At 37.9% G+C, this 20,987-nt stretch overlaps 1 protein-coding gene across 5 annotated transcripts in view; it reads left to right on the top strand.

Annotated features, from left to right (window-relative positions):
* Positions 1-20,987, top strand: part of CLYBL (citramalyl-CoA lyase) — a 344,460-nt gene that overhangs the window by 237,460 nt on the left and 86,013 nt on the right. For all 5 annotated transcript variants that reach the window (XM_084844690.1, XM_084844691.1, XM_084844689.1 and 2 more), the window contains exons 3-7: positions 2,904-3,092; positions 7,175-7,276; positions 9,156-9,249; positions 10,934-11,101; positions 18,993-19,117. In XM_084844690.1, coding sequence (XP_084700816.1) covers positions 2,904-3,092; positions 7,175-7,276; positions 9,156-9,249; positions 10,934-11,101; positions 18,993-19,117 — 678 coding nt within the window. The remainder of the gene's footprint in view (positions 1-2,903; positions 3,093-7,174; positions 7,277-9,155; positions 9,250-10,933; positions 11,102-18,992; positions 19,118-20,987) is intronic.

Genomic DNA, 20,987 nt, shown 5'->3' with positions numbered 1-20,987 from the left:
GCTGTTATCTGTAACATCCCACCCCACCCCCCACCCCCCACTCCCAACACACACATACACAACTCGCTTTAAAACATTCATCAGTCAAAAAGCTTTAAAGTTTTATTAGTACTACAAAAACTCTTAACAAATGACATTGCTTTTCATAAGTGTCCATTTTGACAATGAGAATTTGCTAAGGGCTCTTGCCAAGTTGAAGGAATTCGTGTTTTGAAACTAAAAGTGGCAAGAAGTAGAGTCCAAGTGCTTTCTTGTTTTCAGTCTGTCTGTGTTTCTGCCTCAATAAAAGTGTTTTGTTTCAGCAATTTCAGCAAGTACCCAGCTATTCAGAAGGCAAATAATGTTTAGATATGTTCACTTTTCTTCAGAGTTTTCCTATAACGTGAGTCAGCCTGGGAAGATGTGTTTGAGGGTTTCCATTGCATTGTCTGTCTGTCCGTCCATCCATCCTTCCATCCATCCATCCATCTATCCATCCATCCTGTTTATTTATTATTAGATTTATATACTGCTCTTCATAACAAAATTGCAGAGTGGTTTACAAATAAAAAGTAACACTGCAAAACACCAGCACTAATAAAACAATACTACAGAACTCTTTAAAAACCAAAACCAAACCAGCAGCAAGGTAATGAATACCAAAATCTGTTCAGCAAACAAAAGACTTCAAATGTCTCATCAAAAGGACCCAAACGCTTGGGTGAACAGGTGCATCTTAAGTAACCAACAAGGCAAAGCTACTGAGGATGCACCTCCAAAGGCAGTGAGTTCCGTAACAAGCGTGCCACAACTGAGAAGGCCCTTGCTCATGTCACCACTCTCTTGGCATTGCCCAAAGGTGGGACCGTGAGCAGGCTCCCCACTAAAGATCTCCCAGGCTGGTACATACTGGAAGGAGTGATCCCACAATTATTTGGATCCCAAACCACTTAAGGGCCTTAGATGTCAACATCAGTAACTTGAAGTAGGCTTGGAAGCAAATAGGCAGCCAGTGCAGATCACCAAAAATAGATATAATATGACTCTGACTTAGCATGCCACTCAGTATCTGACTGGCAGCATTCTGCACCAGCTGAAACCACTGAACCATCTTCAAGGGCAGCCCCACATAAATTGCATTACAGTAGTCCAAGCAAAAGGGAGCTAAGGCAAGAATTACTGTGGCCCAGTTATCCTGGTCCAGGAAGTCATAGCTGGTGAGCTAGCCAGAGCTGAAGGTGGCCACTGTGGCCACTTGGGCCTACAGTGAAAAAGCTGGATCAAGGATACCCAACCTATGCACCTGCTCCTTCAGCAGGAGTGCAACACTGTTCAGCACAGGCCATCTCTCCACTTCCCAGACCTGGGAACTACCCACCAACAATGCCTATGTCTAGTCAGGATTCAGTCTCAGTTTATAGGCCCTAATTCAACCAATTACTGCTTCCAGACACTATTTCAGCACCTGCACTGCCTTACCTGATTCAGATGGAATGGAGAGATAGAGCTAGGTGTTATCGGCATATGGATAGCACCGTGCCCCAGATCTCAGCATGATCTCCCACAGTACCTTCAAATAGATGTTAAAGAGCAAGGGGAACAAGATGGAACCTGCAGCACCAGCACCATGGGGCTGAGCAGACGTCTCTCAGTACTACTCTCTAGAAGCAGTCCTTCAGGAAGGAGCGGAACCATTGTATCACCATGCCCCAATTCCCACCTCACAGAGCTGTTTCAGAGCTGTTTCATGGTCAATGGTATCAAAAGCTGCTGAGAATCAACAGGGTCACACACAGGGCAACCAAGATAGTTTTGGTGCTTGAACCCAGTCCTGAAGCCAGATTGAAATGGGCCTAGAAAATGCAATGCAAAATGTATGCACATTCTGAATATAATTTTGGATTACCAAGTGTTCTTTATTTTACTCATGAATTTTTCCACTCTTTATACAACTTTTATATTACAGGTTAATGAATCTAAAGACAGAAGTCCATGTGTGGACAGAACAGGAAGGCATATACATAAAAATGTATAAATAAATGCCAACAGGGATGTTGCTAGTATTTCTAGGAAAGTACATTGGAGGAAATATTTTAATTGTGAAAATCTTTCAAAATTCCATCATGGACATAACTCAGTTATTGGAATATGTATTAGATCAGGGGTGGTAGATCTGTGACCCTCTAGATATTGTTGGACTACAGCTCCCATTAACCCTGACCAATGATCCTGAGTCCCAACAGCATCTGGAAGGCCATAGGTTCAGCCCTCTGTATTAGACTCTTTGTAGTCATTTAATTGTACTTATGGGATTGGATCCAGAGAAGATTGTGTGGAATGTCACTTGTGCAATAGGCTTTCCTGGCTCTTGCCTCCCACTACAGCCCCTTTTGCCCCCTCCAGAACCACTCCTAAGGGATGATGGACCCTCTGGAATGCCATGGGATGGAGCACTGGGGCCTACAGCAGGACAGGGAAATCGGAGGAATTTGGTTAGGCCACCTTAGGCAAACAGAAGTGTTATGCCACTTGAGCAAGACATCTCTAGATCCAAGCCATGTTCCTCCCCGCCCAGCAAAAAAATTGGTAATGGCCTATACTTTATTATACCTTAGAACAGCCTTCCCCAACCTGGTGCCCTCCAGATGCCTTGGACTACAACTCCCAGCATCCACAAGCCAGTGGATGCTGGGGTTTGTAGTTCAAGACATCTGGAGGGCACCACATTGCAGAAGGCTGCCTTAAAACCTGAATATTGAAGTGATTTAGCCTGTTAAAAGTATAACATGGTGACTAAGCTTAATGGCTTTTATTTAAATGATGGTCATGGTTATGTTGGGATATGTAGCTGCCTGGCTTTTAAAAATTAGGTTTACAGTATAATGCAGAATTAGATTTTTGTTCATCTTTTTAACAAACTTTAGGCAGAAGCAAGAATGAAATGTGTGAAAGCACTTGAAGAATTTGAGTTTGGTCAGACAGAGAAGTGTGTTAGGATCAATTCAGTGTCCAGTGGTCTTGCTGAAGAAGATATGAAGGTCATTTTGGATTCCAACATTCTTCCTACAAGCCTGATGCTACCCAAAGTTGAAAGTGTAGACGAAATAAGATGGGTGAGTAAACAAGGATTTGCCATTTTCTCAACTTTAGATGAAGGCTTTTGTCTAATTTCAAAAGAGTAGCCATTGGGATTAGTGGACTTGTGTCATGAGGCAAATATGGAAATCTCCAGTTACAGCACTACCTGAATTCATCTGTGCCCTTATCATCTGCATGTTAGTATATCAAAACGTGATAAGCCCTAAAGGCCTCCTGTCTTATATTAAAGCAAACATTTGTAATTTAGGTTGCAGTCCTATGCATGCTTACATGAGAGTAACCTCCATTGAACACAGTAGGACATCTGAGTAAGCATGCATAGAATGATACTGTCAGTTTTGAAACAATATTTTAAAGGGCAACAATTCCGGAAGAGCAGGCACAGGTTGGAATTTCATATGGAACATACATGCTGTGTTTTAAATGTTAAGTAGAATTAAGGCGCAATCCTATGCATGTTTAGACAGAAAAAAGTCCTACAACTCCCAGCATTCCTCAACCAGCATGGCTGGATGGGGAATGCCAGGAATTGTAGGACTTTTTTTGTCTAAACATGCATAGGATTGTGCCCTTAATGTCTTGCACATTGTTTTAATAAGCTATGCTATCCTTAAGACAAAGTAAAAATGGTTATGATGTGACCCTCTTTTCTAGTATACTAAAACCCTACTGACTGTCATGTAAATGTATAGGGTGCCCTGGAAGTTGTTGGAAACTATAGGTAGATGGAGGAAACATTTTAGCAACACATGAAAAAATTGTGGTGCGGACAAGGTCACTCCTTGGGGCAACTAGAAGAACAAACAGGAAGCTTTTAACTAGTGTTTTTAATTAGCACAGATATTATTTCCTGTCTAGTTCTCTAGTTCTTCCTTTTTAATTGCTGACAGGTGTGCTTGTGCTTCATGACTGACTTTTCAGCCAATAAAAACCTGAAATGTAAATGGTTGGCATGTCAAATTACTTAAGAAAACTTTGAAATAGGCCTAATTATGCTATAATTGTTCTAATTGTTAAGGAGGTATACGTTTTATTTAGTGACACCATTATTTCTGAGAAATTTCACTAAAGTTGTAATGTCATTTTCATAGTTCGGGGACCCTTAAGTGCACAGAAGAAAATCCATATAAGGTTGATAAAGACAAAGAAAGCCAGATAATGCCAGTAGTTTCTATCTCAAATACACATATAACCTTAAACTAAAATGTGTTAGCATTTAAGGTGCCATAGGGCTCTTTGTTTTTGCTTTGTTGTTTGTTTGTCTGTGTTTTGCACAACCTGAGAGTTATGGGTAACACTGAACATAAACTCAAGATAAATTCATTAAATCTTAATGGAAGAAAACATAATCTTTTTCAAAGGCTTAGAAAACTTGGAGTCAGCTTGGAAAACCTGGGGTTAACAACACATACAAATAATTCAATTATTTGTTCAGTAATATTCTCTATAGAGGTGGCCTGCTCTTTTGGAAAGCAAGATTCACAGGCCTCTTTGTTGTTTTTGCTGCAGCAGACGAACACATCTGGAATTTGATGGTTATGAATATTCGTATTTCCATGCCAGCAGTGGCTTCAGTATGGCCAAATATGTTTTACCTCAATGTGAGATCTTAAGGCTTTCTTTCGAAGTCACATTAAGAGGAACATACCGTACCTTTCCTCTTCTCTGATTTTAATTTCCAACATTTCCCTTTCTGGAAATAAAGCAACTTTAGCTTTCTTCACCTCCCAACATCTACTTCTCTTTTTAAAAATTCTATCTTGAAGACACATTGCTGCTCACACTGTTGTTTTTGTTTTAAAGTGGCTAGTGTAATGGAAAGTTTTTTGCTGTTTATTTTTTCCCCTTCATTTTTATTTATGTGAAGCATAAAACCTGGAGACTGATGCACAACTAAAAGATGGGCTTACTTGTTTTCTTTTGTGTGAGAATCTCCTGCTTTCCTTTTGTCCCTAGTATGGGTACTTGTTTGACTGGCATGGCTTATTGGACTATAACAAGCGTAACTCTCGCTCCTTTGTCATGGGACAATTCTCCCACAAATCCAGAACAGTGGGCATTCTTCCCAATACACTATCGGGTGTGCACTGGAATTGAAAGAATTGCTAAGGCCTGCTACTTCATCCCCTCCCCAATCTTTGTTTTTGTCCCCCTCCTCCTTTTTTTCCACCCCCTCTCACTAAAATGAACACTTTACCAGGCCGGAAACATTTAATCGGCTCCTTTTGAAAAAAATTAATTGAAACTTCTTCACTAGTTGCCTTTTGTATTTGGTGTTAATAACATTTTTTTAAAAATCAAATAAAGAGGAAAGGGGAACAATATTTGATCCAAAACTCTCCCTTTTAGTACCAAAATGAAATGCATTTTTAAAAAAAAGATTTAGATGCATAACTAGATGGATGCTGTTTTGATTTTAAAATGGCTTCATATACAAAGGGCTTGCCATTTAAAAATTGAAGTATAAAGCAATTCATTATCTGCTAAATTATTAAAAATTCTCAAGGCTAGACAATGGCATGTTGGTTTTGTTTTATTATTATGCTCTTTGGACTAGATTAAGGTCTCAGCTCTGTGCACATTGACTTGGGAGTAAGCCCACTATAGGGCTTACTTCCACGTTGACTTGTATAGGATTGGGCTGCAAAGGTCTTCTTTTGCAGTCTCTTTTTCGCTGTACGTCAAACATTTGCATTTCAAGCTTTCTCTTAATTCCTTATATTCTGTGGCTTATGAACCTGTGGAAAAGGTTTGAGAGGCAGCAGTGGCAGCCATGCTGGAAGTGGCAGCAATGGTGACGCTGCTATTACACACACAAAAAGTGAGAATGTACAAGATTTCTCATCACAGAAAGACATGATTTATTTTGGCCTAATGTAAAGTTACGGCAAATTGGTTAGAAGCTTTTTAAAGATTTCAGTGATTAGATTTCCCTTTCTTTTCGGGAGGGGTGAAGTGGGGGGGGGTAAAAGGGGAAATAACACCTCTAATCCAGCTTCTGGTAAATAGGCTGCCAGCTTTTAAAATGAGTTTCCTTTCTATTAGTCAGAATATTATGCTAAGCCTTAAGCATTAGTTTTTATGTTGCCATAGCAGCCTTATTCCTGCAGGGTTGTGACCTGCGATGATTACAGTACAAAGCTTATGGGGTCTTGAAACCCCCTTTGAAGATGAAAAGTCTTTGATGGTTTATATTTATGCAAATCTCTTAGATATGATTTACCCAACTGAGGCTGAATGGAGAGATGATTAAAATTCCCTTTTCCTTTGATATCCATTAATGGTTAAATATTTCTTAAATATAAAATTGGTGTATGTTTTTTTTCCCCTCCTGTCTTTATTGACTAAAATTTCCTTAGCATACCTGTGATATGTTTATCTCCCAACACATTACTAGATCTAGAAAGACATAACAGATTTACATTATACAGAGGTGGTTCCCCCCCCCCGCCCTCTATTCCCTTTTGAACGGGGGCGAAGGGGAAAAAAACTCTGTACGAGAGCTTTTGTATGTTTCCAGATGATAGATTTTGGAATCTGGGCTACCCCACCGGCAGCTCAGAGCTAGCTGTGAACTGGCCTCATGGAAAAAATTGGAGAGCTTTGGTCTTCAAAGAATTAAACTTCCTTTTTAAGGCCCTTCCTAGGTAAGCTAAAAATTATGAAGAAAAGGCCTCTGGAACAAAGGGTAACAGTGCCGTAATGAACAATGTGGGTGCCACATTGGAAGGCTGGGGAACATTCACAGCCGTGTCAGACATGAAACAAAACAGAATGTCAGGTATACCAATACTTCTTTGTTTTTAAGAGCCTGCTGATTTGCATTTAACTAAGTCAGGGTGATAGGTGTTAGCCAAATATTTTTGCAAAGAAGACTTCAAAATATACAGTAATGCTGGCATGCTTAAAGATAGGCCCAGGAGAACAATCCTCTTTCAAAGCTGAGGTGGTGGTGTTCATTAGCATCCTGGGCTCTGTTTTCCCTGTTTGTTTTGTATTTCACTTCAGCGCAATGTTTAAATAACCATACTATTTTACAGATCTGTTTTTAAAACACTTATAATTTCTCCCCCCCCCCCCGCCCCAATGCTCTTAGTTTACAGAGAAATTCACATGCTACTTAAAAGGCAGAACACTTGTAGAACCTATGCATTTCATCCCTTTTGTGGAGACAGCAATGGGGTTGCTCAATTTTAAGGTAAGAAGCATCAATATAATTCAGTTAGCATTTCTGCATAAAGATCTAGTGTTTGGAAGAATAGGGACTATTGTATAAGTTACAGTTAACTGGAAAAGGTGGATTACAGTGCCATAAGATGTCTTACAGTCATTTCATATTTTACATAAATGCAATCATTAGCCAAAATATACAGCTTCACGTAACACAGACACATTCGCTTGTACTATTGATAGTTCTTTGGGCATTCTGTTTCATGTTATTGGAAACCAAATAAAAAACACATCTACCATGAAAAGATATGGAGAGCCACAAATAGAAACATTCTGAATATTCTAGAAGCTGCTATGAATGATTTCATCCAATCTTTTTGATTAGATCGTATTTTTAATGTACAATTTCAGGGGTCTTAATGAAATACTTGAAAGCAGTTATTTTACAAAGTTCAAAAAACCAATAGCATTAAAAAGAGAGAGAGCCACGTGTGCTTCATGATGAAAAACATAGATGAGATTTTCTATGACCCAATATGTGAACAAAATGGCATTAAGGTGTGTTTCTTCATCTCTTTCTTCATCTCCCCTATAAACATGTTATTTCTACCTCCTCTGTCATCTTGATGTTGATCAAATGCATGCAAATGGCCTCCTACTCTTGGCGTCCAGCCTGTATGTTTCTGTGGAGGAAAGATATTAACGATGATGAAACTGAAACTGGAGTGCACCACAGCCATGCCAAGATTTCCTGGAAAAGTTTTGTGTTATTAGAAGGAACTGCTGGGAGGTCCTTGTGGCTACCATGTTGATATACATCACATTTTCCAGCATGTTTCAAATATATTTTTCCAACTTAAATGTAATGAATTGCTAATTGTACATGTTCATATTAAGCAGAGGGTTTACGTATTAGTTTAGATTTTCCCCTTTTTTATTGAACTCTTTCTCAAATTAACAAAGAAGGTAGAAGAATTAGTAAAGTTAGCCCTGAAAAATATCAACTAATATCCTATTTGTATAAACCACAATAATACAATACTGCATACAGATATATCTACAGTTAATTATAACATAATAAATATAAGCCACATAGCTAAGTGCAGCCCTGAATGTTCGCAAGAGAATCCTAGCCATCTGTGAAGCATTTCTGTTTAGCAAGCTACATTAAAAAAAAAAAATAATAATAAAATGTTACAATTACACAAATCTTGCTGCAATGTGGAGATTAATGCATTTAGCAAACTCCAAGGTATCATTTGCTTTTCAAATTATTTTCTATGCTGTTTGTTGCATTTTATATCTCCTATAATTATATTAGTTATTTGAGGTTATGCAGTATACATTGGTTAATAACCCACCCTATGCTGCCCATTAAGTCATGATTAAAAGTTTGCATCCTCCATATGCAGTGTGTTAAACCAGATACTCCCGTTGTAGTTCTGTGCAGGTATTAAATATTCCTGAGTGAAAAGGCATCCTGAAGCAGTATGTAGTCTGCATTTTTAAAAGACAGCAGTTTGTTTACTCTTACAGTAGTTGGCACATTAGAAAGCTGACTGGTAAAAACAACTGGGGGGGAAAGGATTTGTATTCTGTGGTTTAGGCAGCAACCCTCTACCCGCTTTCCTGGGAGTAAACCCTATTGAACTAATTGGGACTTTCTGAATAGACATGTCAGGGATTGCACTGTTAACTTTACTGTATTTGTATTTGTATCTAAAGCAATTTTGGGGAATACATGTGTACGTGTGTGATTTGTTGTTATTAATTTATTTTGCACAAGGGCTTCCTGACAACCCTTTTCGCTGAGGAATAGATTTAGCTGAAAAATTAGTATCTTTTTGGTAATAAAAATTATTTCGGACAGCCTGCTGCGTGCATTAACATTTGTGTTGTGCTTAAAGGCAGTTTGTGAAAACATTCTGATGATGGGACCCCAGCTTGGCCTTCATTTGGATGCAGTAGTCTTTGGAGGCGAGGATTTTCGTGCCAGCATAGGTATTTCCTTTTTTAGATTAAAAAAAAAAGTTAACACCACAATGTTAATATTAATAATAATACATTCTGCCACTGTCCTAAACCGTGTTGGTCACACTTAATCCCACTGAAATCAATGGGATTAAATAAATACATCTAACTCTGTGCTAGATTATGGCCATTGTTTTAAAAAATGGAACCTACTACTACTACCAGTTGCCTTGGCTGCATTAACTGGCCCAAATTTTTTTGCATTATCCCCAAACATTATCTTATTAATGTGCAGTGGAGTTACTGCTATTTGTAATCTTAAATCTATTACAGCTGTGATTTTGCAAAAAACAAATTCTGCTTATTGGTCTGTACCTTAACATTAAATATAATAGTTATTAAAATCAGTAACATAATTTTATACATTCATGTTCCAATGAACCTCTCTCTACATTTTATTTTATTTATTTTAAGAATCATTCTCCAAAGTAATATTTTGAGGTGTGTCGTTTTAGTGTACAGAGTATACACTACAGAGAAGCTTACTGTTAACATTTTAAATAGTTTATGATTACTTGCATGCTTAGTTCTATTTTACTGCACATACCTTAACATTTTCACTAAGCAAAAAGCTACTTCTCATTACCTTTCTGTCTTCAGATGCTGTTAACATTTCTCAAAAACCAAAAAGAATGACAGAATCTCCTTTTTATATTATTTACCTGTGACAGGCATATCTACTAAATATGCTCCTTTTGATTCCGTTCACCCAGTCACAACATTTTGAGTCGAGTTCAAAACCAGTGGTAATCCCAAATGAAAGGAAGCAATCTTTTAGATGAATAAGGAAGTCTTAATTTATTCCTGGTAAGATGGCAACTCAAGTCACAATGGTGATGCTCAGAACAAGGGAACAGGATGTATTATTATTATTATTATTATTATTATTATTATTATTATTATTATTATTTCTTCACACTAGTATGCATTAGGAGGTATCCTTTGGACTCAACAGATTTTTGAAAACTTTTTCAAGCCTTTTGAAAACCTCAGAAGTTATTGCAATTTTCAAACATTCCATCCAAGGACTTGAGCATAAACATTTAACTGAGGCTAAAAAATTTGAAGAAAGTGCAATTGAAATCAGTGGACTTCCTGCCAAGTAATGTGTATAAATTAGTGTTATCAACTCTTGGTCGCACTGAAATAGATGGGACTACTCTGGATTAAATGATTTGAGCATGCTGTAAGCTTGTTTTACTATACCCATGACATTACCTTTGTAATGGAGCTTTTCAGTATAATAATAACCCTAGATATCGGTTACTAAAAATAAATCTATTCCATATTTCCAACTGAGGAAAAGCTGCTTGGACTGCAGTCCTGGTATTTGTCTTAGAGTAAGTTTCACTGCAATCAGTAGGATTTACTTCTGAGTATACATGTGTAGGATTGCGCTCTTAAGCATAGCTTTGTGCTCAGGGCCGTTTTTTGACAAAAATGTTCAACTGCAGAGGTGGGAAGTGGAGGTTTTTTTGCTGAAGCCACTTTGATATTTTGTCTCAACTGTTTCACAGAAATTTGGGAAACAGAACTTTTCAGTCTCTTTTTTCTTTTGCAAAAGGAAAACGGATTTAATCTCAGTTAAATTTATGTTGCCAAGATCTTGTTGCAAAGTCCAACTTTATCAACAATTTGCCCTCTCTCTCTTCAGGTTCAACGAGTAGTAAAGACACCCATGATATTCTTTATGCCAGGCAAAAAATAATCGTCACAGCAAAGGCTTTTGGCTTGCAGGCCATAGACCTAGTATATATTGACTTTCAAGATGAAGAGGGTCTCCGCAAGCAGTCGAGAGAGGGTGCCTTAATGGGCTTCACTGGTATGGCTTTTAGATGATGTTTAAAATATATTATCTCTTCTCCTTCATCATAAAACAGATGTGCTTTATAGTGCTGACTCCTGTTCACCTGCTTCAGCTTACCGTTAGAGGGACAGAGAAGGTTTTAAATGCTATAAAACGTTTCAGAATTACTTTGGCCTGTAAAACGGTAGGCGGAAAATTCCAAGTGCAAAATTAGGCCCTTAAAAGTCTTTCGACGAGTCACACCCAAGTGTGTTACTCTTTTATTATTAGTGAAAGTACAGTATAAACTGCAGCAGTGGTATGTGGACCCTCCTGTTTCTACCATTCAAAGGAGATACAGTCTTGGCTGAAAACCTGCTCACAGCTCAGTTCCCCGTTCAGTGGACCTGTGGGTGTACATTTATGCACAAAATTGCTGCCACTGCATTTTAGGAATCAAATATTTAAAGAGTCTTCAACAAATCTGAATCCCCCCCCCCCGCCCCATTTGTTCATCTCTGCTATGTATTCATTTCAATAAATGGACAAAATTTTGATAGTCTGCATTTTTTTCATAAAGAGCTGGAGTTGAAAAAACATGCGCAATAACAGCAACCCGATATGCTAATTAGGCTATGATAGTTATTTTCTTGTCAGCCTTTTTTTTAGTTGCTTTCCCATATTCTGGCTTGTTTCCCAGTAATTGCCTGTTCACCTGATGACACCTATGGGTACTGGCGAGACAGCATGATCAAGCAGCCAATCCCCGTAAGATAGACGGCTCACCCACGATTGGTGTGCTAGATCTTGCAGGAGCCCCTATGAGATGTGATACACAACAAAGATTGCAGGTTTATGATAAAAACCAGCTATTTGGCTCACATTCACCAATTATAGCATGTTTTAAAGAACAACAGTACCAACATTTCAGTGATCCAACTCATTCAAGTTCGCTATAAGACACTTGGACAGATATGGGGGGGTAGAGGCTGGGGACTCTTTGACGCTCTTAATCTAGTAAGAAGCATGGTTAAAATAGAGAGAAGTCTGAAATCCAAGACATACAATACCTGCTCACTTCTGGAGAAAAGAAGCTAGAAGAACCATGTGAAGCATAAACTTACCAAACAATTGCAAAAGAAAAATAACAGGGAAGAGTCTCGTGGTACCTTGAAGACTGGCACATTTATTGTGGCATAAGCTTTGATCCACCATCTCCCCATGTGAGTATGGAAGCACTTTGTATACAGGACTCTTTCTTGTTTTGGCTGCCACGGACTAAGATGGCTACCCCTCTGGAAATAATAACGACAGCCCGACATAATTCCATTCCGAAAACTGAAAGATTTACTTGGGGTACTTTTCAAGAGACTAACTTAAATGATCTATTTCCGTTATCCAGCCAGCTTTCAAGGCCTCAGAACACTCCTGTTAAAAGTCAATGCCCGAGATCCAAAACGCCACATGTAGTGCACGTGTGCAGGGGCTTATTAGCTCCCACCGGCAGCCCCGTGCGCCACATGAAAAGCACCTCCAAAGGTTGTAGTAGCCTGGGGACATAGGAAGCTGCCTTACACCAAGTCAGGCTATTCGTCCATCTAGCCCAGCACGATCTACTGACTGAAGGCTCTGCAGCATCTTGGACAGAGGCCTTCCCCATCACCTGCCATCTGATTCTTTTAACTGGAGATGCCAGGGATTCCAGGGATACCTGGAATCTTCTGCATGCAAAAACAGGTGCTCTACCACTGACTGAGCTACGATCCCTCACCATGAGACAGAATGGGGCGCCACTGGTTCAGCCACCACGTGAGCATGGAAGTGCTTTGTCTGAATGCACAAACGTTTTTGGCTCCTGAACCCTGGAAACAGTATGGGTTCCTCCTCCATCACCTTGTTGATGTTGACAAGTTCAGACTCTTATTTCAGAGCTTGTTCTGGTTATGTTCTCAAGATCAGTAGCATCACTCCTCCACACTTCATGATTGGGGTGAATACAGTCATTTATGAAATGAAAACTTACTGTTTGAGGAAATGATAGAAACAGCTTTCCAAGTGGTTACACACACAATTTTGGAAGTTACTACTTATTTATTTATTCATTTGTTTTATTTACAGTATTTGTATACCACTCCACATCCAAAGACATTGGAGTGGAACTGAACAGCAAACAGGATAAAGAGTAAAAGCACCATGTTAAAATAATTTAATTCTTAAAAAAAAAATAGAATTCTGATAAAACCAAGTTTGATAAACCGCAGCCTGTCACTCAAGGAAGGCGTCCTGAAATAGTAATGTTTTCAGGAGGCGCAGAAAGCAACATAACATTGGTGTCTGCCTGACCTACAAAGGCAGGGAATTCTATAGGAAGGGGTCCACCACACTGAAGGCTCTTTTTCTGGTGGACTCCAATTGGGCCATGAGTCCATGTGGAACCACCAGGAACATGCCGTCTAATGAGTGAATACTACTTGTCTGTATTCACTCATTATTTCAAGGTTACTAGATCCAGATTATGTGAAGAAGGTGAATTTTAGTTACCCATGTGATCACACAATGAGGTAACTAAAATTGTCCCCAAAGGCTGGATTTTCCGCACTCTCCCAACAGATGTTTTGGATATCCTCATAATCCTTTACTAATACTTAAGAAAAAACTGCAATAATTAACCTGGAGTGTACTCCTATCCAGTAAAGTAGATAGGAATTGCCATTCAGCCTTTTAAGCACTCTTTGGAAGAAGGAGCAAATCCCACCCTTTTCCAACTCTTCAATCACTGTGATTAAAGCGTGTTAAGCAGTAGTTAATCTGCATTAAAAGATCTTGTGAATGGCACAAGACACAAATACTTCCCAAAGACAAAAATGCTTCAGTTTTCTATTCTGATGTTAGAAACGTCAGTTATCTGAATTGAAATGGCTTGCGTTTCTAAAAAAAATAAGTAAATACTTTCTACTGAAATTACTAGGCTTTGCATGTGATAAACGTTGTTCCACATAATAGCTGCCATCATGTGAAGAGCGGTTCCATCCCAGATTTGATTCGTTTCACCATGCCACAGCAAACCTTGCTTTCCCTGCATTTACCATAGTATGGCAAAACTAACACCATCTGTGTGGTGAACTGCTTTACACAAATGACTCATCACTGTTCAGTGATTTAAAGTGGAGTCCATGTGGCAGCTGCTCTGAGAGCTATTTTATAGAGAAGGATTTTAAAAAATTAAAAAATAAACAAACAAGGGCAGTATCCTGTAGTGCCACTACCACTAACGTAAATTACATTGCGCTAGCACAAGTGACCTCTAGCGCAACACCAATAGCACTGGCTGTCATGATGGGTTTTTGGGGACAGGTTTATCAAGTTTCCCCAGAAAACCAGTTGTGCTACCAAATGCTATTGGTGTTGCACTAGAGATTGCTTATCCAACCGCAACTTAATTTATGTTAGTAGTAGTGGCAAATAGGATACTGTCCCAAGTAAATAAATGTTGACTAGCCATAGGGAAGAGATCTGGAGCAAAACCAGACAAGTACTGCTGCTTCTACCCAGTCCATCCCCATTAATTTCAGTGGTAACTGCACATGAAAAATGGATTTAAGAACACAATAGATTGGTGATTTGTGCCCGCTGTTATTCACATTTTTATCAAGTCAACAGAATGTGCAAAGACTTCCATATATTTTATTCTGTTTACTGGGACAGCAGTGGTGGCAGACGATGTGAAGATCCTGCTTTAATCTATGGTCATGTTAGCCATTGGACCCTAAGAGCAAGCTTACTTCTGTTACTTCAGGACCTTGCAATAATTAACCAACCAGTCATTTCTTTCTAAAGAAAAAACTTAACCAGGACAAGAGAACTCCTTAGTCTGAAGTTGCACATCCCATACCTGATCTCTACTTTATCCTCGGGTACTTTGAAATCTGGCTGCAATTCTGTGTAGCAAGCCCATTCCTGCTAGTGAGGAAGAGAAGGCTTGGGGGGGGGGTCCCCCTGCTGTTATCTACGATCGCTGGTCAAATATAACTGCAGGGATCCCCCTTAGTGTGCCACTCACTGTCCCAATTGGGAGGGCTAGTGGTGCGCTAAATGCTTTCCCCACCCCATGTCCTCCCCAATCGGGGAAAGTGCAGGTCAGGCAAAGCCGCCCCAACTGAGGTGTTGGACTTCAACTGGGTGGAGGAGCGCTCCTCCAGCCAACGCCTCAATTAGGCCAGCTTCCCGGCGTGCAGGCTTTCCCTGGCTGGTGAAAACGTGCACAGAGTGAAGCCAGGTCCCCAACCAAGGTTCCAGCTGCAGGCGTTCCATCTGGCACTTTGGCTGGGAAGCGATGTCAGGAGCTGTGACCCTGCCTCTGACGTCATCCAGCCCACAGAGGAATTGGTGTGGGGAGGTCTTCTGGAAAACACTCCAGATGTGCGACAGTTTGCACCCCGTGCAATGTCTTGGGCAGGTTCCTCTTCAGACAGTACATTGACAGCACAATAAAGCAGAATGCAATGCAATTGCACATCCACTTCTCTGCACTCTAATGTGTGAAGCTGCACTCATGGCGAATTCATATGTTACCAGTCAGTAGTGTCATATTTGCGTTCTGATTACTTCTTCCTATAGCCTCCTATAATGTGTGGATGGGCATAATATTTACTTGGGAGGAATTGTGTCATTGCCGTGCTACCACATCAGCTCTCTGGGTCATGATATCCTTCTGTATGCCCCCTTCCCACATCACTTTAGAACAAAAATGTTTTGTTTAAAGTGTACAATTGACTGGCTGGTAGCATTAGGCCCTAAATTCCTTCTATTTTAAGAACCTTACAGTGTAAACCTATTCTTTTTATTCACACTTGAGTCCCTCTTTATTCAAAGAGAAAATTTGGGGGCTATATACATGAAGCATTAATGTATATAGCCCCCATATTTTTAAACATATTATCTGAAGTGCACTTATTTTTTAAAAGTCTGTTTTGTGACCCATGGGCTTTATATCAGGACCCTGGGTTGGATCCAGACTTAGCTATACTTGGAGTAGACCCATTGACATCAATGTGTCTCAAGTTAGTCACGACTACTGCAAGTCTCATTGATTTCAATGTGCCTACTCTAAGTGTGGATCAAACTCGATGTCTATCTAAATGTCCATCCGCTGTAATAATGTTTATGTACATACAAATGGTAAACCCTGGAATGACGCTTTAACTGCTGACTTAGTCATTATAGCTATTCCAGTGCAGCATGCTGGGAAGCTAGATATAAATATGAAACACTATGGGTTTTGTAGAAGACAAAAATGACACCATCATAGAGTTACATAAAGGACTTGACGGGTATTGATTTAAAGTACGATATATCAAGTAATATTGCAAAAAGGATTTCATGGTCATAAATTTTAATGCCTTCCAGTTCTGCAGCCTGTCTGTAACTTGTCAATAACAACAGTTTGGTTTAAAATATTTCTCTTGTTTCTCCGTGATATTGAAGTCCATTATACAGTTGTTTGGATACACAAGGTGAAACAAAAGGCAGCCTAGGGCCATAAATCAAATGGTGTTTTTTATATTTTTGCTGATGTCACTGTTTTTAAAAGGTTGAACCTTTCACAGTATATCTCACGTTTAAAGCTCATCCAGGTTTTCTTCACAGCAAAATTCCTGCCTTAAAAATACTAGATTTTAGGGCTTTGTCCTCACAATACACTTTCTCTCTAAATACATACCTGACTAGTTTTCGTAATGAATTACTTATACACAAGTCAGTCTCTAAATTTACAGTTTCATTATTACAAGTAAAACATAGTGCACATCATGAATTTAAGTATAGTCACTCTAGTGGCATAATTTCAAATATTTCTTAATTTAGAATACAGAACATTACCCTAATTTCTTCAGTGCAATTCCTTTTTAGAAAGTAGACTTTGAGGATTTTATATATTTTTCCCCCATGGAACATAAAGGAGCATCTGAATCTCAAATTATGAATACTCTTAAAAGTGATACATGATAATGTAATTAAAAATTAAATCCAATGAAACAACTTGTGTATGATTTTCTAAAACTGTGACACTGCTAAAAGAAAAATACCTTATTTGCATAAAAATGATTTCAGTTTTATTTTTATTGTCAAGAATTAAACTGCTTTTGAGACTATCTCTAAGGAAGAACACATTTTCTGTCACAACAAATCAGAAATTAGGAACACATGTTTCCTGTTGTCATTATTATTTCTTATTATTAACAGTCATTTCCTGTTTTTATTTGAGCTTGTCACTGATATTTTATGTGTTAAGCCACCTTGCAGCTGGAAAGTCAGCATATAAACATCTTAATATATTATGATCTACTGCAAAAAAATAAACTTGGATTTAAAAAAAACTGAAAATGAACACCAAATAATATGTGACTTTTCATACAATGAAGTAATGCACTTCTCCGTAATTACCTTCTGTTAACCAGAAAATTCTGGAATATTATTTGCACCCAAACTAAGAGTTTAGATTTAATGCTGCCTGCCATACCATTATATTTTCCATGAAAACAAATCCACTATAGTGCTTTGCAAATCTTCCTTCCTCTTCAACTCTCAGAAGAGTGCCAGGTGCGTGTAAGAAGCCATTTCAATGTAGTCCAATTAAATATTAGGATCCTCATAGTATTCAAACATTTGAATGGAAAATAAAGCACTTTTAGAATCAAGGCCCTGATTTTGTTGCCTTCTTTCTTATTTTGAAAAACAAAACAAAACCCCTCGTTGCTTTCTTCTTTTTTGTGTATGTTTTTAATGTATTATTTTTTCCCCTAAAGATCTTAAAATTCCTATGTTGACCAATTATTCACTATATGCCATTAGACTAGGTAGAATAATAGAAATGTTGTAAGGATATACACTTCAACAATTAAAGAATTCTGCATTTTTTCATGAAACATCACATCAAATATTATTTCTTGGAAGGGTGAACTGGTGAGCAACAAAATCTAAAGAAATTGTTATGGTTTTCTTAAAGTTCCACACAGTGCAGACCAATTTAGGATAGTTAAAAAAAATAACCCACACTTTTTTTCCATTTTTAGCCTAACTTCTACAAGCAAAACACTACTTGTCACTTTTCAATCTATTACAATATTTTATACTCAATATAAAGGTTTATGACAAAAATCAAACTGTGAGCAATGCATTAGAACCAGAAACAATTAACTGATCACTGGAGAAACAAGTTCAAAAATGTTGATTCCTTTAAGACTTTTGATTAAATTTTATTTTGCTTTTTTTGGCTGGGATGATGGGGATGGAATGGAAATCACATCATAAGGCCACAGTCCATGGGGAAAATTCATTTGCGCAAACCCCATTGAAAGTAAACATATTTCTTGTTCTCTCCCATTCATTTAAATGAGGCATATGAAGATCTTTCTGGTGGATTGTGTCCAATATTTGTAAGAATTTTTGATTTTGACTTTGATGTAGAACAAGCTAGAAATAAAATAATAAATGTAGGATGTTGCTGAAATAGAATAGTTTTGAGAATTAAGAAAATAATTATTTCTATCCACATAAAAGCTGTATGCTTTGGTGTAAAATTTTATTTCCATTGTTTACATTTTTAATACATAAGCGTTATAATCCCTTTGAAATTCTGATGATATCTTTTACGCTACATTTTGAACAGCTACTCAGTCAGTACTAAAATGTCAGACATATCTTTAAAAATCAGAGTTGTTCAGTCTGAAGTGCCTATTTTTAGTTCATGTAGAATAGGACAACTTGGGCTAATCATTCTGCAGTTTAAAAATAAAGGAGATTAAGTTGTTGTTTTTTAATGAACAATCAAACATGAGAGTCAGTATTTGAAACCTCAAGTGATTGGAACATTTTGCTGGAACATCTGTTTGTTAATGCTTGACTCTGGGGTTATTAATCTTCTTTGTAGGTAAGCAGGTGATTCACCCTAATCAAGTTGCTGTTGTCCAGGAACAGTTCTCACCCAGCGCTGAAAAAATAAAGTGGGCACAAGAACTGATTGCAGCTTTTGAAGAACATCAGTGCATAGGAAAGGTAAACCTTTTTTTTGTACTTTGTTCAAAATCAGAATGTTGTTTCAAATGGAAGGAAATTTAAAGTATATAGCATAGAGTTTGTATTGACATCATAAAGTGTTCAGCAATATTTATATAGTATATTTATACAACATATAGTAACTCAGGGAGAAAGCATTTTATATAAGTCTATGACAAATTCATTTTACATGGCAGTTTCAATCATGTTTAATTATTTTGTCATGATTATTATTTCTCAGATCTTTTAAATAAATATAGGTAGTGCACCTACACATCCAGTTAGTTCAATTAATTCAACTAATACTAAGATATTTGATAAAGAGAAAATGGAAGAAAAATCACCCATTCTGTGCCTCCATAATGTTTATTTATTAATTACATGGATTTATACCCTGCCCGACAGTCATCTTTTCAGTGCAGTTTACAAAATGCCCATCTAACTTCAAGAAAGACATGAAATTATGCACACTTGTTTTAATTTTCTTTCATTCCTCTCCCCCGCTACCACAAATAGCAGATACCAATTATTATTGTTGTTCTAATCTTGGATATACTTGTGGGTAAAGTTACGCACAGTACGTGACTCCTTACAGGATTTCTCCTTATTACAACGCGGGGATGGAATGATATGTATTAGAACTTATTTTTGGACCAGAGCTTTTTTGGATATAAAAGAGAGCAAATTAGCGCTCAAATATGATTGTTCCTAATTTAGTGCATCATTGAGTCTCATGTTTCCTGCTCTGTGGGTTTCTGCTATGTAAACATTGTGGTGGTGAAGCACAATCTGTCTTCACTTTGTGCCAGTAACACTTAAATTAGGGGTCGCCTGAAGGAAAATTTTATGCTAGCTGCAGCATTGTCGGCTAATTATCTTAAAGGTTATTTGCTATAATGTAGCTTGCCACTTTGAGGGGGAGGGGGAGAGAGTTGCAATTAAATGTGCTTCTTTTAGTGAGAGCCAAAATCTGAAATGGTTAGCAAGCCAGCGAAGTTTCAGAGTCCAGAAGTGCAGCAGAGAAAGTGTGATTCTTTCAGTGCAATTTGCACAATATCTAATTGCCAAAAAAATCTTTCGCGGAGCTGAACACACATACACAGATACATACACTCAAAATATATGTACATATGCACTTCTTGCTTTCCCTCATAAATCCCATTAACACTCAGCTGATCTGTAAAAATATATGTCTGCTATTTTCTTCATTACATAAATACATTGCTTGGGCCATACATAGATTTATCATGAGCTCTTCATAACAGGATAAACTGATTGCAGTGTATTAATAACTAAGCTCCTCTTCTGTCTTCAACCATAGATTATTACATGTAACACTGAAGGCCAACTTGGATGCTAGATTAAGGTTTACTATCAATCTGCATCTTTTCTGTTTTGATACCTGTATTTACATATATTCTTATAGATGATTGTGAATGATAAAAAAGATTTAAAATATGCTCACAGCTTTCTTTCTTTCTTTCTTTCTTTCTTTCTTTCTTTCTTTCTTTCTTGCATTTCTCCATACACCTGTTAGCAAGCATAGCTCAACACCCATCTGTGTGTGTACAGTGCCAATGGGGTGTACATATGGCAGCTAATATTTTCCAGGGGGTTATGAAGAATACACAGGAAGACATTGTGGGGAATGACAGATGAGGTGGAATATTTTTATTTACTTCTTTTGCATTGCCGAGCCATACACATTTTCAATATGAAACTCTTTCCTGAGGTGTTGTTTAAACAACTATATTAGCAGCTCCACGTCTGGCACATAAGAAACTTTCATGATTATTAAAGCATTATTTTTTCTAACTTATTCCAAAGAATTTTAGCTACAGGACCCTTCAAACTGTTGCTTTTGTTTGAT

Source organism: Heloderma suspectum, chromosome 3 (genome assembly GCF_057233095.1).
Source record: "Heloderma suspectum isolate Gila_16-S chromosome 3, 16-S_ref, whole genome shotgun sequence".
NCBI lineage: Eukaryota > Metazoa > Chordata > Lepidosauria > Squamata > Helodermatidae > Heloderma > Heloderma suspectum.
Note: the sequence above shows the minus strand (reverse complement) of the source record. Positions and strands in the feature narration are given on the sequence as shown.